We start from the raw sequence: 13752 nt of genomic DNA, 5'->3' as shown, positions 1-13752 counted from the left end.
TACCTTTGGTCATTTCATTCTCACCTGAATTTAAAACCATTCTTTCTCTACACTTCGTGTGAGTGTGGGTGCAGGTATCTTCTGTTTGTCTCTTATATCTTGAGCCAGGCCAAAATGAAATTTTTGACTGCAGAACCAGGACAAACTAAATTAAAACTCATGACATCCTCAAATCAAAAACTATAGCCAACCTTAGAGAAGACGACTCTCTTTCTAAAGACAAAACAAAACTCATGTTTCTCAGTAATTTTAAATTCTCACATTCCCCTTTATAACTTGAAATTCATCATAAGTAGTTAAAACTAAGGTCATAGGTAAGTAATCTTTAAGGATGTTATTTTATTTTAAGCCAGAAAATGATGGTGGGGCTAACACTAATAATCTTTGCCAGCAAGCCAATGAAGCATTAAGGTGGCCCATAGTAAATACAACACTGGACTTGAAAAGTCCAAGGGGCTGGTTGCTGGTCCCAACTCAGCAAAGAATAAACTTAGATAAGGGAGTTTCTCCATCTGGTGAAGGGACTAAAATCTTGTAGGAATAAGAAGTCATATTTGTCATAATTATTATCTACAAAACATTGTCATGTAAATTATCTCATCGGATATCAAATGTTCATACTACTGAGAATTTTCCTTTGGAATGTTTATAAGACATTTGTCAAGGAGAGAATTTCAAGTGTAAGAACAAGAAAATAACTGTAGTATTTTTTGAACTGTACTTATTAAATCACTGCTGCTGAGTTACTTCAGTCGTGTCCGACTCTGTGCGACCCCATAGATGGCAGCCCACCAGGCTCCCCCGTTCCTGGGATTCTCCAGGCAAGAACACTGGAGTGGGCTGCCATTTCCTTCTCCAATGCATGGAAGTGAAAAGTGAAAGTGAAGTCACTCAGTCATGTCCGACCCTCAGTGAACCCATGGACTGCAGCCTATCAGGCTTCTCCGTCCATGGGATTTTCACTACTTTCCTTTTTAAAAATGAGAGAGGGGCCTATTATACAGAGTGATGTAAGTCAGAAAGAGAAAGATAAATATCGTATACTAATGCATATATATGGAATCTAGAAAAATAGTACTGAAGAATTTATTTACAGGGCAACCATGGAGAAACACATGTAGAGAACAGACTTAAGGACATGGGGAGAGGGGAGGAGAGGGTGAGATGTATGGAAAGAGTGTCATGGAAACTTACATTACCATATGTAAAATAGACACCTAATGGGAATTTGCTCTTGCCTCAGGAAACTCAAACAGGGGCTCTGTATCAACCTAGAGGGGTGGGATGGGTAGGGAGATGGGAGGGAGGTTCAAAAGGGAGGGGATATATGTATACCTATGGCTAATTCATGTTGAGGTTTGACAGAAAACAAAAAATTCTGTAAAGCAATTACTTCAATTTTCTGTGAGTATGGTTTCAGTGTGTCTGCCCTCTGATGCCCTCTTGCAACACCTACCGTCTTACTTGGGTTTCTCTTACCTTGGATGTGGGGTATCTCTTCACGGCTGCTCCAGCAAAGCGCAGCCGCTGCTCCTTACCTTGGACGAGGTACGGTATCTCCTTGGACTGTGTGGATCACAATAAACTGTGGAAAATTCTGAAAGAGATGGGAATACCAGACCACCTGACCTGCCTTTTGAGAAACCTGTATGCAGGTCAGGAAGTAACAGTTAGAACTGGACATGGAACAACAGACTGGTTCCAAATAGGAAAAGGAGTACGTCAAAGGCTGTATATTGTCACCCTGCTTATTTAACTTATATGCAGAGTACATCATGAGAAACGCTAGGCTGGAAGAAGCACAAGCTGGAATCAAGATTACCAGGAGAAATATCAATAACCTCAGATATGCAGATGACACCACCCTTATGGCAGAAAGTGAAGAGGAACTCAAAAGCCTCTTGATGAAGGTGAAAGGAGAGTGAAAAAGTTGGCTTAAAGCTCAACATTCAGAAAACGAAGATCATGGCATCCAGTCCTATCAGTTCATGGGAAATAGATGGGGAAACAGTGGAAACAGTGTCAGACTTTATTTTTGGGGGGCTCCAAAATCACTGCAGATGGTGACTGCAGCCATGAAATTAAAAGACGCTTACTCCTTGGAAGGAAAGTTATGACCAACCTAGATAGCATATTGAAAAGCAGAGACATTACTTTGCCAACAAAGGTCCATCTAATCAAGGCTATGGTTTTTCCTGTGGTCATTTATGGATGTGAGAATTGGACTGTGAAGAAGGCTGAGCGCCGAAGAATTGATGCTTTTGAACTGTGATGTTGGAGAAGACTCTTGAGGGTGCCTTGGACTGCAAGGAGATCCAACCAGTCCATTCTGAAGGAGATGAGCCCTGGGATTTCTTTGGAAGGACTGATGCTAAAGCTGAAACTCCTGTACTTTGGCCACCTCATGCGAAGAGTTGACTCATTGGAAAAGACTCTGATGCTGGGAGGGATTGGGGGCAGGAGGAGAAGGGGACGACAGAGGATGAGATGGCTGGATGGCATCACTGACTCGATGGACATGAGTCTGAGTGAACTCCGGGAGTTGGTGATGGACAGGGAGGCCTGGCGTGCTGTGATTCATGGGGTTGCAAAGAGTCGGACACGACTGAGAGACTGAACTGAACCTTCAATTAAAATATAAAAAAATTTTTGAAAGAAAATTTTAAAAAAAGAGAAAGGGACTTCCCTAACTGTTCAGTGGTTAAGACTCTGCACTTCCACTGCAGGGGGCATGGGTTTGGGGAACCCCACTGATTTACAGAGCAGCCAAACAGAAAAAAAAGAGAGAGAGAGAAAGAACCTCCCCAGCAGGAGGCTCACTTCAGACCAGCCTCCATCACAAATTTTGTAAATGTGGAGAAGCAAAAGTACCACTAGATGGAGCAGGAACAAAAGGCATCTATTTATTTATAGTTCAAGGAACACTGGCAGTCTTCAAAAGCAATCTTAAGAGATCCCTTTCTGAGTAAATGCAAGCTTAGTAAAGCTAGCTGAGTTACCTCAAAAACCTAGAAAAATCTTTAGCAAAATCAGAACTAGAACCTCATTCACTAATTTACTCCATGTTCTTTCCACAAAACCATGCTGATGGGAAGATTCTTTTTGCTTCTTACACAGAGAACATTACCAAGAACGGTGCAGTTTTCCCCACATTTCTTAACTGAAGGATAAGAATTGTATTGGACAACACTGAGGGACCTACTTCAGGCAATAAGATGAAATGCTAGACATGTTAATAAATACATATACTCCCATGGTCCTCCTGATCTATCTTTCAAGGGTCAAGATCCCAACAGGGTATCACACTGATTGCCTTTGTAATGCAGGCTGCCTGCTACTCTCTCCCAGCAACTGCTACCAGAATAGCTGTCTTAAGAGAGTGAAGGCCTCCAGTCAAAATGGCCCTCATCAAAAATTCTACAAACAAAAGCTGGAGAGGATGTGGAGAAAAGGGAACCCTCTTGCACTGTTGGTGGGAATGTAAATGGATACCATCACTATGGAGAACAGTATGGAAATTCCTTGTGAAACGGGGCATAAAACTACCATATGACCTAGCAATCCCACTACTGGGCATATACCCTGAGAAAACCACAATTCAAAAAAGACACATGTACCCCAATGTTCATTGCAGCAGTATTTACAATGGCCAGGACATAGAAGAAACCTAAATGTCCAGATGAATGGATAAAGATGTGGTGTGTATATGTGTGTGGAATGTTACTCAGTCATAAAAAGGAACAAAATTGAGTCATTTGTAGTGATGTGGATGAACCTAAAGTCTGTCAGAGTGAAGTTAAGTCAGAAAGCGAAAAACAAATGTCATATATTAACATATGTATGATATCCAGAAAAATGGTACTGAACGCGTTTGCAGGGTAGGAATCCGGACGGAGTGGGGGTGCAAACTGAGAGAGCAGCAGTGACACACACACACTACCATGTATAAAATATCAAAAGGTAGGTAGTGGGAAGCTGCTGTATAGCACGGAGAGCTCAGCTTGGTGCTTTGTGGTGACCTAGATGGGTGGGATGTGGGGCGCTGGGGGAGGTTCAAGACAGTGGGACCGATTTATACATATGGCTGATGCACTTCTCCTGGACAGCAGAAACCACTACAACACTAAACCAATTACTCGCCAATTAAAATGTTTTCATTGACTTCGGATGAATCCTCACATAACTTGAAAGTTAGGTTTTATGACAAGAGGGCAGGATGACTTGTTGGTTGTTTCCTAATGGGCCGTTTTCTTTTTTTTTCCTTCCCTTTTGGCAAAGAAACCTAATTCTTGCGCGTGGGGGCATAGATTTCTTCTTAAATTCCTATCGTCCCTTAATACTTTGCATCCAAAGATGGAGACAAAGATGAAAAGCAAAGACCATTAAAGAATATGACTTCCACTGTTTTGAGAACACACTAGATCTTCCTGTTAACAAATATGAATTAATGATCTCACACACACATACAAAAAATCACCGCTGTTCCACATCCCAGGACTGTTGGGGATCAAGTTCTGCAGAGGCAAAAAACCTGGACAAAATCTGCAGAGCAGGAACTAGGTTGTGATACACTGATAAAGGGCAATAAAACTAAAGGAGGGGAGGAGGAAAAAAACCTGTAAGATAGCCGACTACTCGGCTCATTGCCCATTCATTTGGAAGGATTTTTGAGCTGCCTCCACTTGTCCTTCTGACAGTTTATTTGCACGCTCTCCGGTCCAATCTGCAAGATTCGAAGTCCACTGATGGCAGGGAAGACAAACGCACACAGTCGGACCCCCTCCATTTAGGGAGAAAACAGACCCCCCCGCTACCCTCCTACTTCCCGCCCCCCGCAGTCCCTCAGACTGCAGATGTCTGAGCCGAGTCCCGGGTGCAAGTCCCACAGCTCAGGGAAGCGCACCGCGCGCGGGGACCCCACTCCGTTCCTTTCCCTGCGGTTACAGCCATGCCTCGGCCCACCGAGCGACCCGCGGCTGACAGAGCCCAACTCTTCACGGCGGCAATGGACACCTCCGGAGAAGCACCGGGCCGACCGCGGCCTCAGGCGGGGCACTGGGGCTGGGCGGGCGGACCACCGCAGGTTCCCGGGAGAGGTGAGCGAGCCAGCGGCTGACATTTTTTGTTTGTTGCAGACTGGATGGTGGATGGCGGTAGGCCGAGGCTTTTCCGCTCGCTGAAAGTCAGCGAGAAAAACAGCGCGCGGTAACCAAAAGCACAGCGCCTACGCCTGTCTCAATTAGGGTTAGATGAGAAATGGCTGCCACCAACCCGGGGCCCACCCTCCGCAACCCGCCGCGCCGCCGGCTGCGTCTCCTTATGAATGCAGCAGCCGGCGCCTACGCTGATTGGCCGAGCCTGTCCACAGCGGCTCTCGCGATAACCGGTCTCGCAATTTTTTTTTTTCAAAAGTTCTGTTTCCGGCCAAAAGGATAGTCGCCGCCCTACCCCACGTTTTTTATCCGCAGATTTGAATATTTTACTTCCGACGTCTGACCTTGTGACTTGAAAATTAACTTGAGTGCTTCTGAGCGCTGTTTTCCACCTCTTAAAAACCAGGTACGGCGCACGATATCATCTTAAAGAAATGGAGTTCTTAGAAAAAATTCAGGGCCAATACAATGATGCTCAGTTCTGATCATCACATTTGATAGAGAGGTCTAATAAATTCCCTAGCAGCACGAGTAAATCAGAATCTTGGTTCGGCTCATTAGGCTGCCTCTGAGATCCTAACCTGTTCTCCTCAGACTGTCCTCTCAACTTTTTGAGCAGAGGATGTTTTTATTACATATAACTACTTCATTCTTGATCTTAACATTAAGAACTGAATCTCCCTTTTATTAGGAAATAAAGGCTTTTCAATCATGGACTTTGCTTTGATGTGTCATGATCACGTTAAGAAAGAACAATGCACCATAAATTGTAGCAGGTTTTCATATTCGCTGGTACCATGCTGTTTTTCACATAATTGGCTGATCTTAAAAGTTGAACTTTCAATTGGGTAAACTCCATGGAGCTGCTACTATTGGCACCTCTATATAAGAGAAAAGTAAAATGTTACGGGGATTGATTTGATACGGGAACAACAAAAACTACTAAACGAAAATTTTCACATTTCCCTTCCCTAGATTTCCCGAAAAGGATCATCCATAATCCTAAGAGGCTGGAGTCTATACCAGGCTAGTTGTTGGGTTAACTGCCTAAGAAGCCACAGTTAAATTAGTTAGTTAACCCAGTAAACTACTTTGGGAATCACTTTAAATTTTTATCTCTTTATCTCTTTAAATCTCAGCTTCTTAATTTGTAAATGAGAATACTACTTGTCTTGCCCATCTCTCTGAGCTGTTGAAGTTTAAATTAAGGTAACGCGTTGGCTGAGATTTCTTACAGGAAAAAAGTACTTTAAGAACTCTGAAGTGAGGGGGTTGGGATCATTCTCTCTACAGTGCTTGTGAATGTAGTGAGTACCTCACCAAATGTTCAAAAACTGCTCTCAGATAATCATTTTCTACACCATATGCTATCTAGTAGTTTGGCTTACAATCACTATTAATTAAATGGGAAACACATTTAAATGAAACACATTTCAAAAAATGAAATGCATCTCTTCACAAATGTTTCCTTCAGGCCAACTGAATTACTTCCTGCTGCTTGTACATACCATCATTTGTACACCTTGGAGCCTTTTGCCCTAATGTTCCCTCTGCCATCAGTGTGCTTTTCGTCAGTTCTCTATATCTGCATACCTACTATAGAAGTCATGAGGGAAGGGGACAGAGATGAAGAGAAAGCCCACAACTCGTCTTCTAAGAACGTATCTAGTAAGGGAGAAAGACAAGCAAACCAAAAGAAAAGCCTGCATAAATTGTGATCAATGAAAGTTCAAGTAATATAATGTGCGCTGAAGGACACAATCGATTTTTGACTCTGCGGAGGAATTAGCATGAACTGGACCTATAAATTGTCTAATTCTATAAGCAAAGTAACATTTTGAAAGCGCTTATAGAATCATTATCTCGTTTGTATTTCATGAGGACCCTGTGGAACAGATAGGGATCAGGATTAGCAACCCCACTTACCAATGAGGAAATTGATATTCAAAATGTTTAAACAGTTTGTTGAAATGCAGCTGATAGGCTGGCAGGGCCTGGACCTGAATCCACATATACTGCCCCTAAATTCAGAGGGATAGGCAATCTGTTAGATTTATATTCCAGCTTCAAGTTCAGCCCCAAAGCCAAATCTATCAGAAAGTCTTCCTGAGCACTCAAGGTGTTTTCCCTCCTATGAAACCCCATTTCACATTTCTCTTAGGACAGTAACCCACTTTGCATCTTATTGTAGCGGGTATGAATTTCATCTCTTACACTGAACTGCTGGATTCCACAGGACACAATCTGACCCCTGATTGAGCACTTACTGTGCTTAGCACAGTGCTTTGCACAGGGCAGGTACTACACTTTGAGTCATGTCAACACTGCCAACATTCTCTCAGCCATCTTGGTCATTTCAGACCCTTCTTTCCCCTTCATAACTAATGAAGCACCAAGACTTGTCAGTTTTTCATTTCTTGCTTATAATCTTGAGTGTGAGACTTGACTTCTTTATATCTAGACTAATAACTTTTTAATTGATCATTGAATCTACAGGGCCTTTCCCAGGGCAATTTATCCTCCCAACTACCACCACATTCATCTTAATTTCTTTATGTCTCCTGTTTTCAAATCTTTTGCCTATACAACATTTAAAACAAAGCCTTCCAGCCTCTGGCCTTAATTTACATTCCTAGTCATTGCTCTTAGTCTGCTCAATAAGAGCTCTTCATTTTAACTAAACCAATGTATTAAACATGCTTTGAATATGCTTTGTTCATCCTCATATCTAGACTCTTACTCATTTCCATTATGCTCTTCTGAATATCTGCCCTTTTTTTTTCACCCTGCCATGCCCATCCTAATGCTACCTTATTCATGATGGCTTCCCTCTGCTATGAAATCTTCCCTCATAGCAACCTTCCTTTCATAAACTTCAACAAACTGAAAGCTATATCACTCATTTGGCACATACTATGTGGTACCACAAATTGCTCTCTCCCTCTAAAGGAAATGTGAGATCTCCAAGGCCAAGAATAATGTCTCCTCTAGCATTTAACTTGCTTCCCAGGTAGCACTAGTGATAAAGAACTGGCCTGCCAATGCAAGCGATATGAGACATGGGTTCAATCCCTGGGCCAGGAAGATACCCTGGAGTGGGGCATGACAACCCCCTCCAGTATTCTGGCCTGGAGAATTCCATGGACAGAGGTGCCTGGTGAGCTGCAATCTATGGGGTCATGAAGAGTGAAGACACAACTGAAGCAACTTAGCATGAGCATTTAATTTGGTTCAACTCAGTAAGCATCTGTTATTTGACTGCTTCTCCATTATTTCCCCCCATTATAGAAATGCAGGAGAGACATGGACATTCAAGTAACTGAAATAATTTCTGTTTTCCCAGAAACATATAATATCCAAAGTTTTCTATCACATATGCTCAAAACATTTTCTCCTAACCATGTTATCTGTAGTCAGAAGCATCTCTGGTGTACTATATTGGATCCAACTTCTTTATATTCTGCAGCAGTGATCCACATGTCCTGGAAGGCAGACAGGGATGCAAGAATAGAACCTCCCATCCACACTGATATTTTCCTTTCTGGGGGAGCAATAACTTGCACAGGGGTGTTGGCAGGCACCATCTTTGCTATATCCTTAACTAGACGTTTCTCTAAACCAGGGAAAGAGGTTGATCCCCCAGCAAGGATAATATTGGAGAAAAAAGCATTCCTCAGATCTGCATCACATTTCATTATGCTGCTGAAGCACATCTTATCAATGCCAGGGGTCTCAAGGTGCATAAGACTTGGAGAGAAGAGGGCCTCTGGACAATAAAAGAGCTGGTTATGGAGCTTGAACCTCTTCCCGTCAGGTAGTTGGTAAATCTTCTCTATACAGTCAGCTTTCTTGGCCTTTTCTTCTTCAAAGTTCATTGCCACATAGCAATAGGTTTCCTTAATGTCCATGATGATCTTTCTTTCTGAAGTACGAAGCAGCATGATGCCATTCTCCTTCAGCAGCATCATGAGGTAGTTGGTGAGGTCAAGACCTGCCAGATCTAGCTGCTGGACACCATGAGGCAGACAGTAACCCTCAAAGATGGGTACACACTGGGTAACCCCAGCACCTGAATTGAGCACAAAGCCAGTTGTGAAGCCAGCAGCAAAGAGAGCTAGCACCCCCTGGATGGACATAAAGAAGGCAGGAACCTCCAGATATTCAAAAAACACCTCAGTGACCCGTTGCCGATTGGCCAGTGGGTTCAGTGCTGACTCTGTAATCAAAACTGGGCCATCACAGGGCTTTAGCCTGAGGTTGTCGTCATAGATATGCTTCCACATGATCTCCATGTCCCCCCATGAAGTAATGAGACCACGTTCCACTGGGTAGCTGTAAGAAGAGCAATAATATAAATGGAAGCTTTAAATGTTACCAATTTTTACTCTCTTCAAACCTGGGTTAATCCTCATATTTATTAACAATATCCCTTTATGGGCGGTGACTGCCAGCGCCTCTAGAGATGGTAACTGCCAGCAAAAATAGCCTAACTACCTTCCTCTGAAATTTTTTTGTTGATTTCCATCTTCCCTGCCCCTTTGGAATACCCTTTTTAATTAAAAAGAAAATAGGGAAATCTTCACATAATAGTAGTTTTCATATCAGTTAGCTGAAAACAAATAGCCCAAATGACAAAGGTACCAGGAATTAACATTTCTAAATGAACTTGTATTTTATGAACGATAATGTTTATACATTTGAATATATTCGAATAGATACAAAGAGCAAATAATGTTCACTCTTTAGGTATGTGGTACCCTCAGAGATTTGTGCTCAAGCGTTTGCAATAACGCTGCCTGGCAGAGACTCGTTACTCGCTTCTTATCCTTTCTCTAGCCTCGGTCCCTCCTCTGCGTTCTCCTGCCTTCCCCTCCACCTGGTCCTGCCCGCCGGGAGAAGGCGGTACCTGATGGAAAGCGAGCTTCTCCGCTGCTCCGCTTGGTCTCCCACGCACACTTCGACGCCGCACGTCAGGCCTTTGGTGCGGCCCACAATGTTCGAGTAGACAAACTGAGGCTCCCGGGACCCGGCCAGGCCCGCCTTGATCACTCCTGAGCCGTTGTCGATCACCACTGGTAGCTGGTAGTAGCTCATCCCGCCGCCGCCTCCTGTCTCCCGGCTGCTCGGACTGCCCTGGCTGCGGGCTGCGCGGAGAGCGCGGAAAGTGATGTGCGGGGTCTCAGCTCCTGGAACCCCGCGTCATAGAGGCCCTGGCACCGCCCCACCGGGACTGAGCCGGGCGGAATAAGGAAGGGGTAGAGGGGACCGGGGGAGGGGTTGGGGGCGAGAGAGTCCCAGGCAGAGGACTCAATGGATGCAAGTTGCGCTCTAAAGTGCCACCTACAATTGCGTCTCACTCGGCCTGGACCACTCCTCACCCCCTTGGAATCCAGGAATACCAATATCAGGAAAACCTGACTTTCTTGCCCAAAAGCTTAATTAAAAAAGGCTTCACAAAAGGCTATCTCTAATACCTCCATGAGCTGTAAAACCTTTTATTTCTCAACGTCATTAAAATGAAGTCACTCAGTCGTGTCCGACTCTTTGCGACCCCATGGACTATACCGGCGCCTTCATGGAATTTTCCAGGCAAGAATACTGAAATGGGTTGCTATTTCCTTCTCCAGGGAATCTTCCCGACCCAGGGATCTAACCCGGGTCTCCTGCACTGTAGGCAGACTCTACCATCTACATTCTGGTTAATACATACACGCCTGTCCAGGCTCCTGCGGGAAGTTATCAGATGCGCCCTTGAAATCGACAAAAGGTGCAGAGATTTGAACCAGGAAAGTGTCCTATAAGGCGGGGCAAGGTTCATGCTTTTCAAATTCTTGAAAGAGAACTTTGTCAATTTCTAAAAGGAAAAAGGGGGAAAGTGCCAGGATTTAAAGTGGGTTTAACATAAATTATATCTATACATAATCGGCAATACTTTGTTTCTTTCCCCGTGGTTTCTAAACAAAGTGTACTCAAAACCGAAATAGTGCCATCTCACTTTTAAATTTTTTTTAGTAATCCCATCAGATTACTCCTCCAGTCCCCACCCCCGGTGTAATATGGAAGCTCACTCTCATTCCCTAAAAAATTACTGATTTTTAAGGTATCAGGGTGTATCTGCTTCTTTTCAGGGTAAACGATATTACTTAGGTCATAAGAAGTTCAGGCTTAGAAAATGCACGCTGTGCGGCAAAAAGTGCATCTTGATGTCTGATTAAAAAAAAAAACAAAAACCTGAATTTTGCACACCCTATAGAAGGTTTTAAAACTAAGTACTCTCTAAAACTAGTACAGAAGCAAGGAAGGAAATTCAAAACCAAACGACACGTCCTTCCACCAGAGGCTGAAAGCGTCGCTTTCTCTCTAGAAGCTAAGTTCACGGCTGGGGAGTTTGGTAACCCACCCCCACCCCACCCCACACCGCCCCTGCGTGAGCGAGGACTCCAGGATCCAAGCGCAGTAGCCTCTTCCTAGCCAGCCAAAGCCCCAGAACACACCCGAGACACTCAGCAACAAACAAGCTAATACACTTCTTTTCCATAGAAGAAAGTAAACTTCAAAGAAGGGCCAACTAACGGGTGCCCAGTTTCTAACTAGGGGCTTTGAACACAATGTACGTAAATTCCAGAAATGGTAGCACTGTTTAACTGGATATATGGGTATTTCCCGTTTGGGTTTCTTTGTTCTTTTGTTAAAAGTTACGGCTAGCTCTGTGGACCGCATGGTACAACAGAGCTACGGAGAACTATGAGGGAGTTTCTCAACCACCCTTCGCAGACAGGTTTCCGTAGTGTAGTGGTTATCACGTTCGCCTAACACGCGAAAGGTCCCCGGTTCGAAACCGGGCGGAAACAATTTTCGTATATTTTCTCTTTTAACAGGAGCCTGTGATCCTCCTTTTCTTACCCTTTTAAAAAGCAAAATTCTGATAATTTGCAGTACCTTGGGAATTTGAACTTTCAACGTGGATGTTATTTGTTTAACAAATATTCTTATTAATGGCTTGCACGTGGAAGAAGGGTTCCAGACTTTAAACAATTGTTTTTAAATTCAACTCACAACCTGATACTGAAAAAATAATGTACAGCCTAGTAAGAGTAATTAAACGCCGGGTAAAAACTGGTAAACCCTGTCATCTCACCACTCTGTATTACAAGTCATTCGGTTTTCCATTAGTTTTCCCATTGAGATTGTTGATTTTTCTAAACGCCAGAGATTATGTTTTGCGCACTTTCATATACTTCGTATCTGTTTGAAACCTGTTTGAGACTCACAGCTATGCCTAAATTAATAAATTACCGAAAAGGGTTCCGACAAAAATAATCAGAAAATTATACTCAGAGACAAGACGAAATCAAGAAAGAATTAGCCTCATTTTTTCCCCTTATAAACCTAACGGTTGTGGGGCTTCCCCTCCCCCCCCCATAAACATGGTTCTTACCGAGAAAAAAGAATTTACAAGGAGAGCAAACAAAATCTGGTTGTAAAAAAAAATCTCGAGGAAAAAAAAACAAGTTTACAATGTTCTTTAAAATAAAGTCGTGAGTAAATTTCTCATGGTCCTGACACAACTTTTAACAAGAAAAAAAATTGTTAAGTTTTGGTTTTCTTAGATTTTTGATGTCCGCGAGTAGCACGAAAGAACTCACCCTAACTTATCAGCAGGTACCGTTTGTACGTCTTTTTAAATCACGGAGATAACTAGCACACCTTTCCCTCACTGTGGTTGACTGCGTGCTCAGTCCTGTCTGACTCTTTCCGACCCCGTGGACTGTATGTAGCCTGCCAAGGTTCCCTCACTGTACAAAATCTGAATAGAACGCAAATAATTGCATTAAATATTTTCTAGTCCACAGGCCGACTCCAGTACTCTTGCCTGGAAAATCCCATGGGCGGAGGAGCCTAGTAGGCTGCAGTCCATGGGGTCGCGAAGAGTCGGACACCACTGAGCGACTTCACTTTCACTTTCATGCATTGGAGAAGGAAATGGCAATCCACTCGTGTTCTTGCCTGGAGAATTCCAGGGACGCGGGAGCCTGGTGGGCTGCTGTCTATGGGGTCGCACAGAGTCGGATACGACTGAAGCAACTTAACAGCAACAGCAGCAGCAGTCCACAAGCAGAACCTTTTCCGGAATAAAGCCCACCTTTCCCCAAGCGCATGCCCAGTGTGCCCTACTACTTGGCGCCGCTTTCTTGCATCTCAGACTTCCATATCACCAGGTAAGGGTATCCTGGATACTGGGCTCCAGTTGGCTGATGCAAACAAGACTCATAGTTTCCTAAGAGCTTTCGGGTAGTACCTAAAATAAAAAAGGATGATCACTCTCAGCTCCCAAATTCCCATGGCCGAGAGCCCGAGTACACAAAGTAGCTGTTCCCACTCGTGGGGCCTCAAGGAAGTGGAGGATAATGGGAGAAGACGAGCAACTAACTACAAGCCCCAGCATACAATGCACAATTTGGCTCCTGGAAAGAGGCCCGCAGGGCAGCGCCGCTCAGCCTCCGCGCAAAACGCAGGCCGAGCGCGAGATGCTGACTATCTAGAATGCTCACGGTGAGGACGACAGGCGTTGCTCCGTAAGCGAGCCCTTAGTCTCCTA

The 13752-nt window shown here is 43.9% G+C and overlaps 1 protein-coding gene and 1 non-coding gene across 3 annotated transcripts; one reads left to right on the top strand and one right to left on the bottom strand.

Moving 5' to 3' along the window:
• Window positions 1-8358: 8358 nt before the first annotated feature.
• ACTRT3 (actin related protein T3) lies at window positions 8359-11007 on the bottom strand. 2 transcript variants are annotated; one of them, XM_005908160.3, is made up of 3 exons: window positions 10864-11007; window positions 10060-10297; window positions 8359-9485 (listed from the first exon to the last, which is right to left on the bottom strand). In XM_005908160.3, the coding sequence occupies exons 2-3, from the start codon at window positions 10245-10247 to the stop codon at window positions 8567-8569; spliced, it is 1107 nt and encodes a 368-aa protein (XP_005908222.2). In that variant the 5' UTR covers window positions 10248-10297; window positions 10864-11007; the 3' UTR covers window positions 8359-8566. The 2 variants fall into 2 exon arrangements, with proteins under 2 accessions (XP_005908222.2, XP_070229644.1); XM_070373543.1 differs by lacking the exon at window positions 10864-11007 and having other exon boundaries at window positions 10060-10833.
• Window positions 11008-11931: 924 nt separating this feature from the next.
• On the top strand, window positions 11932-12004 carry TRNAV-AAC (transfer RNA valine (anticodon AAC)). Its single transcript has one exon. It is a non-coding gene; the product is annotated as a tRNA-Val (tRNA).
• The last annotated feature ends 1748 nt before the right edge of the window (window positions 12005-13752 follow it).

Source organism: Bos mutus, chromosome 1 (genome assembly GCF_027580195.1).
Source record: "Bos mutus isolate GX-2022 chromosome 1, NWIPB_WYAK_1.1, whole genome shotgun sequence".
Classification (NCBI taxonomy): Eukaryota; Metazoa; Chordata; class Mammalia; order Artiodactyla; family Bovidae; genus Bos; species Bos mutus.
Note: the sequence above shows the minus strand (reverse complement) of the source record. Positions and strands in the feature narration are given on the sequence as shown.

Bases quoted from the DNA above. Each gene is read 5' to 3' on its own strand.
- ACTRT3 (XM_005908160.3), bottom strand. From the start codon at position 10,247: ATGAGCTACTACCAGCTACCAGTGGTGATCGACAACGGCTCAGGAGTG. The intron at 9,486-10,059 runs GTACCGCCTTCT...CTCTTCTTACAG, and splicing joins AGAAGCTCGCTTTCCATCAG to CTACCCAGTGGAACGTGGTC.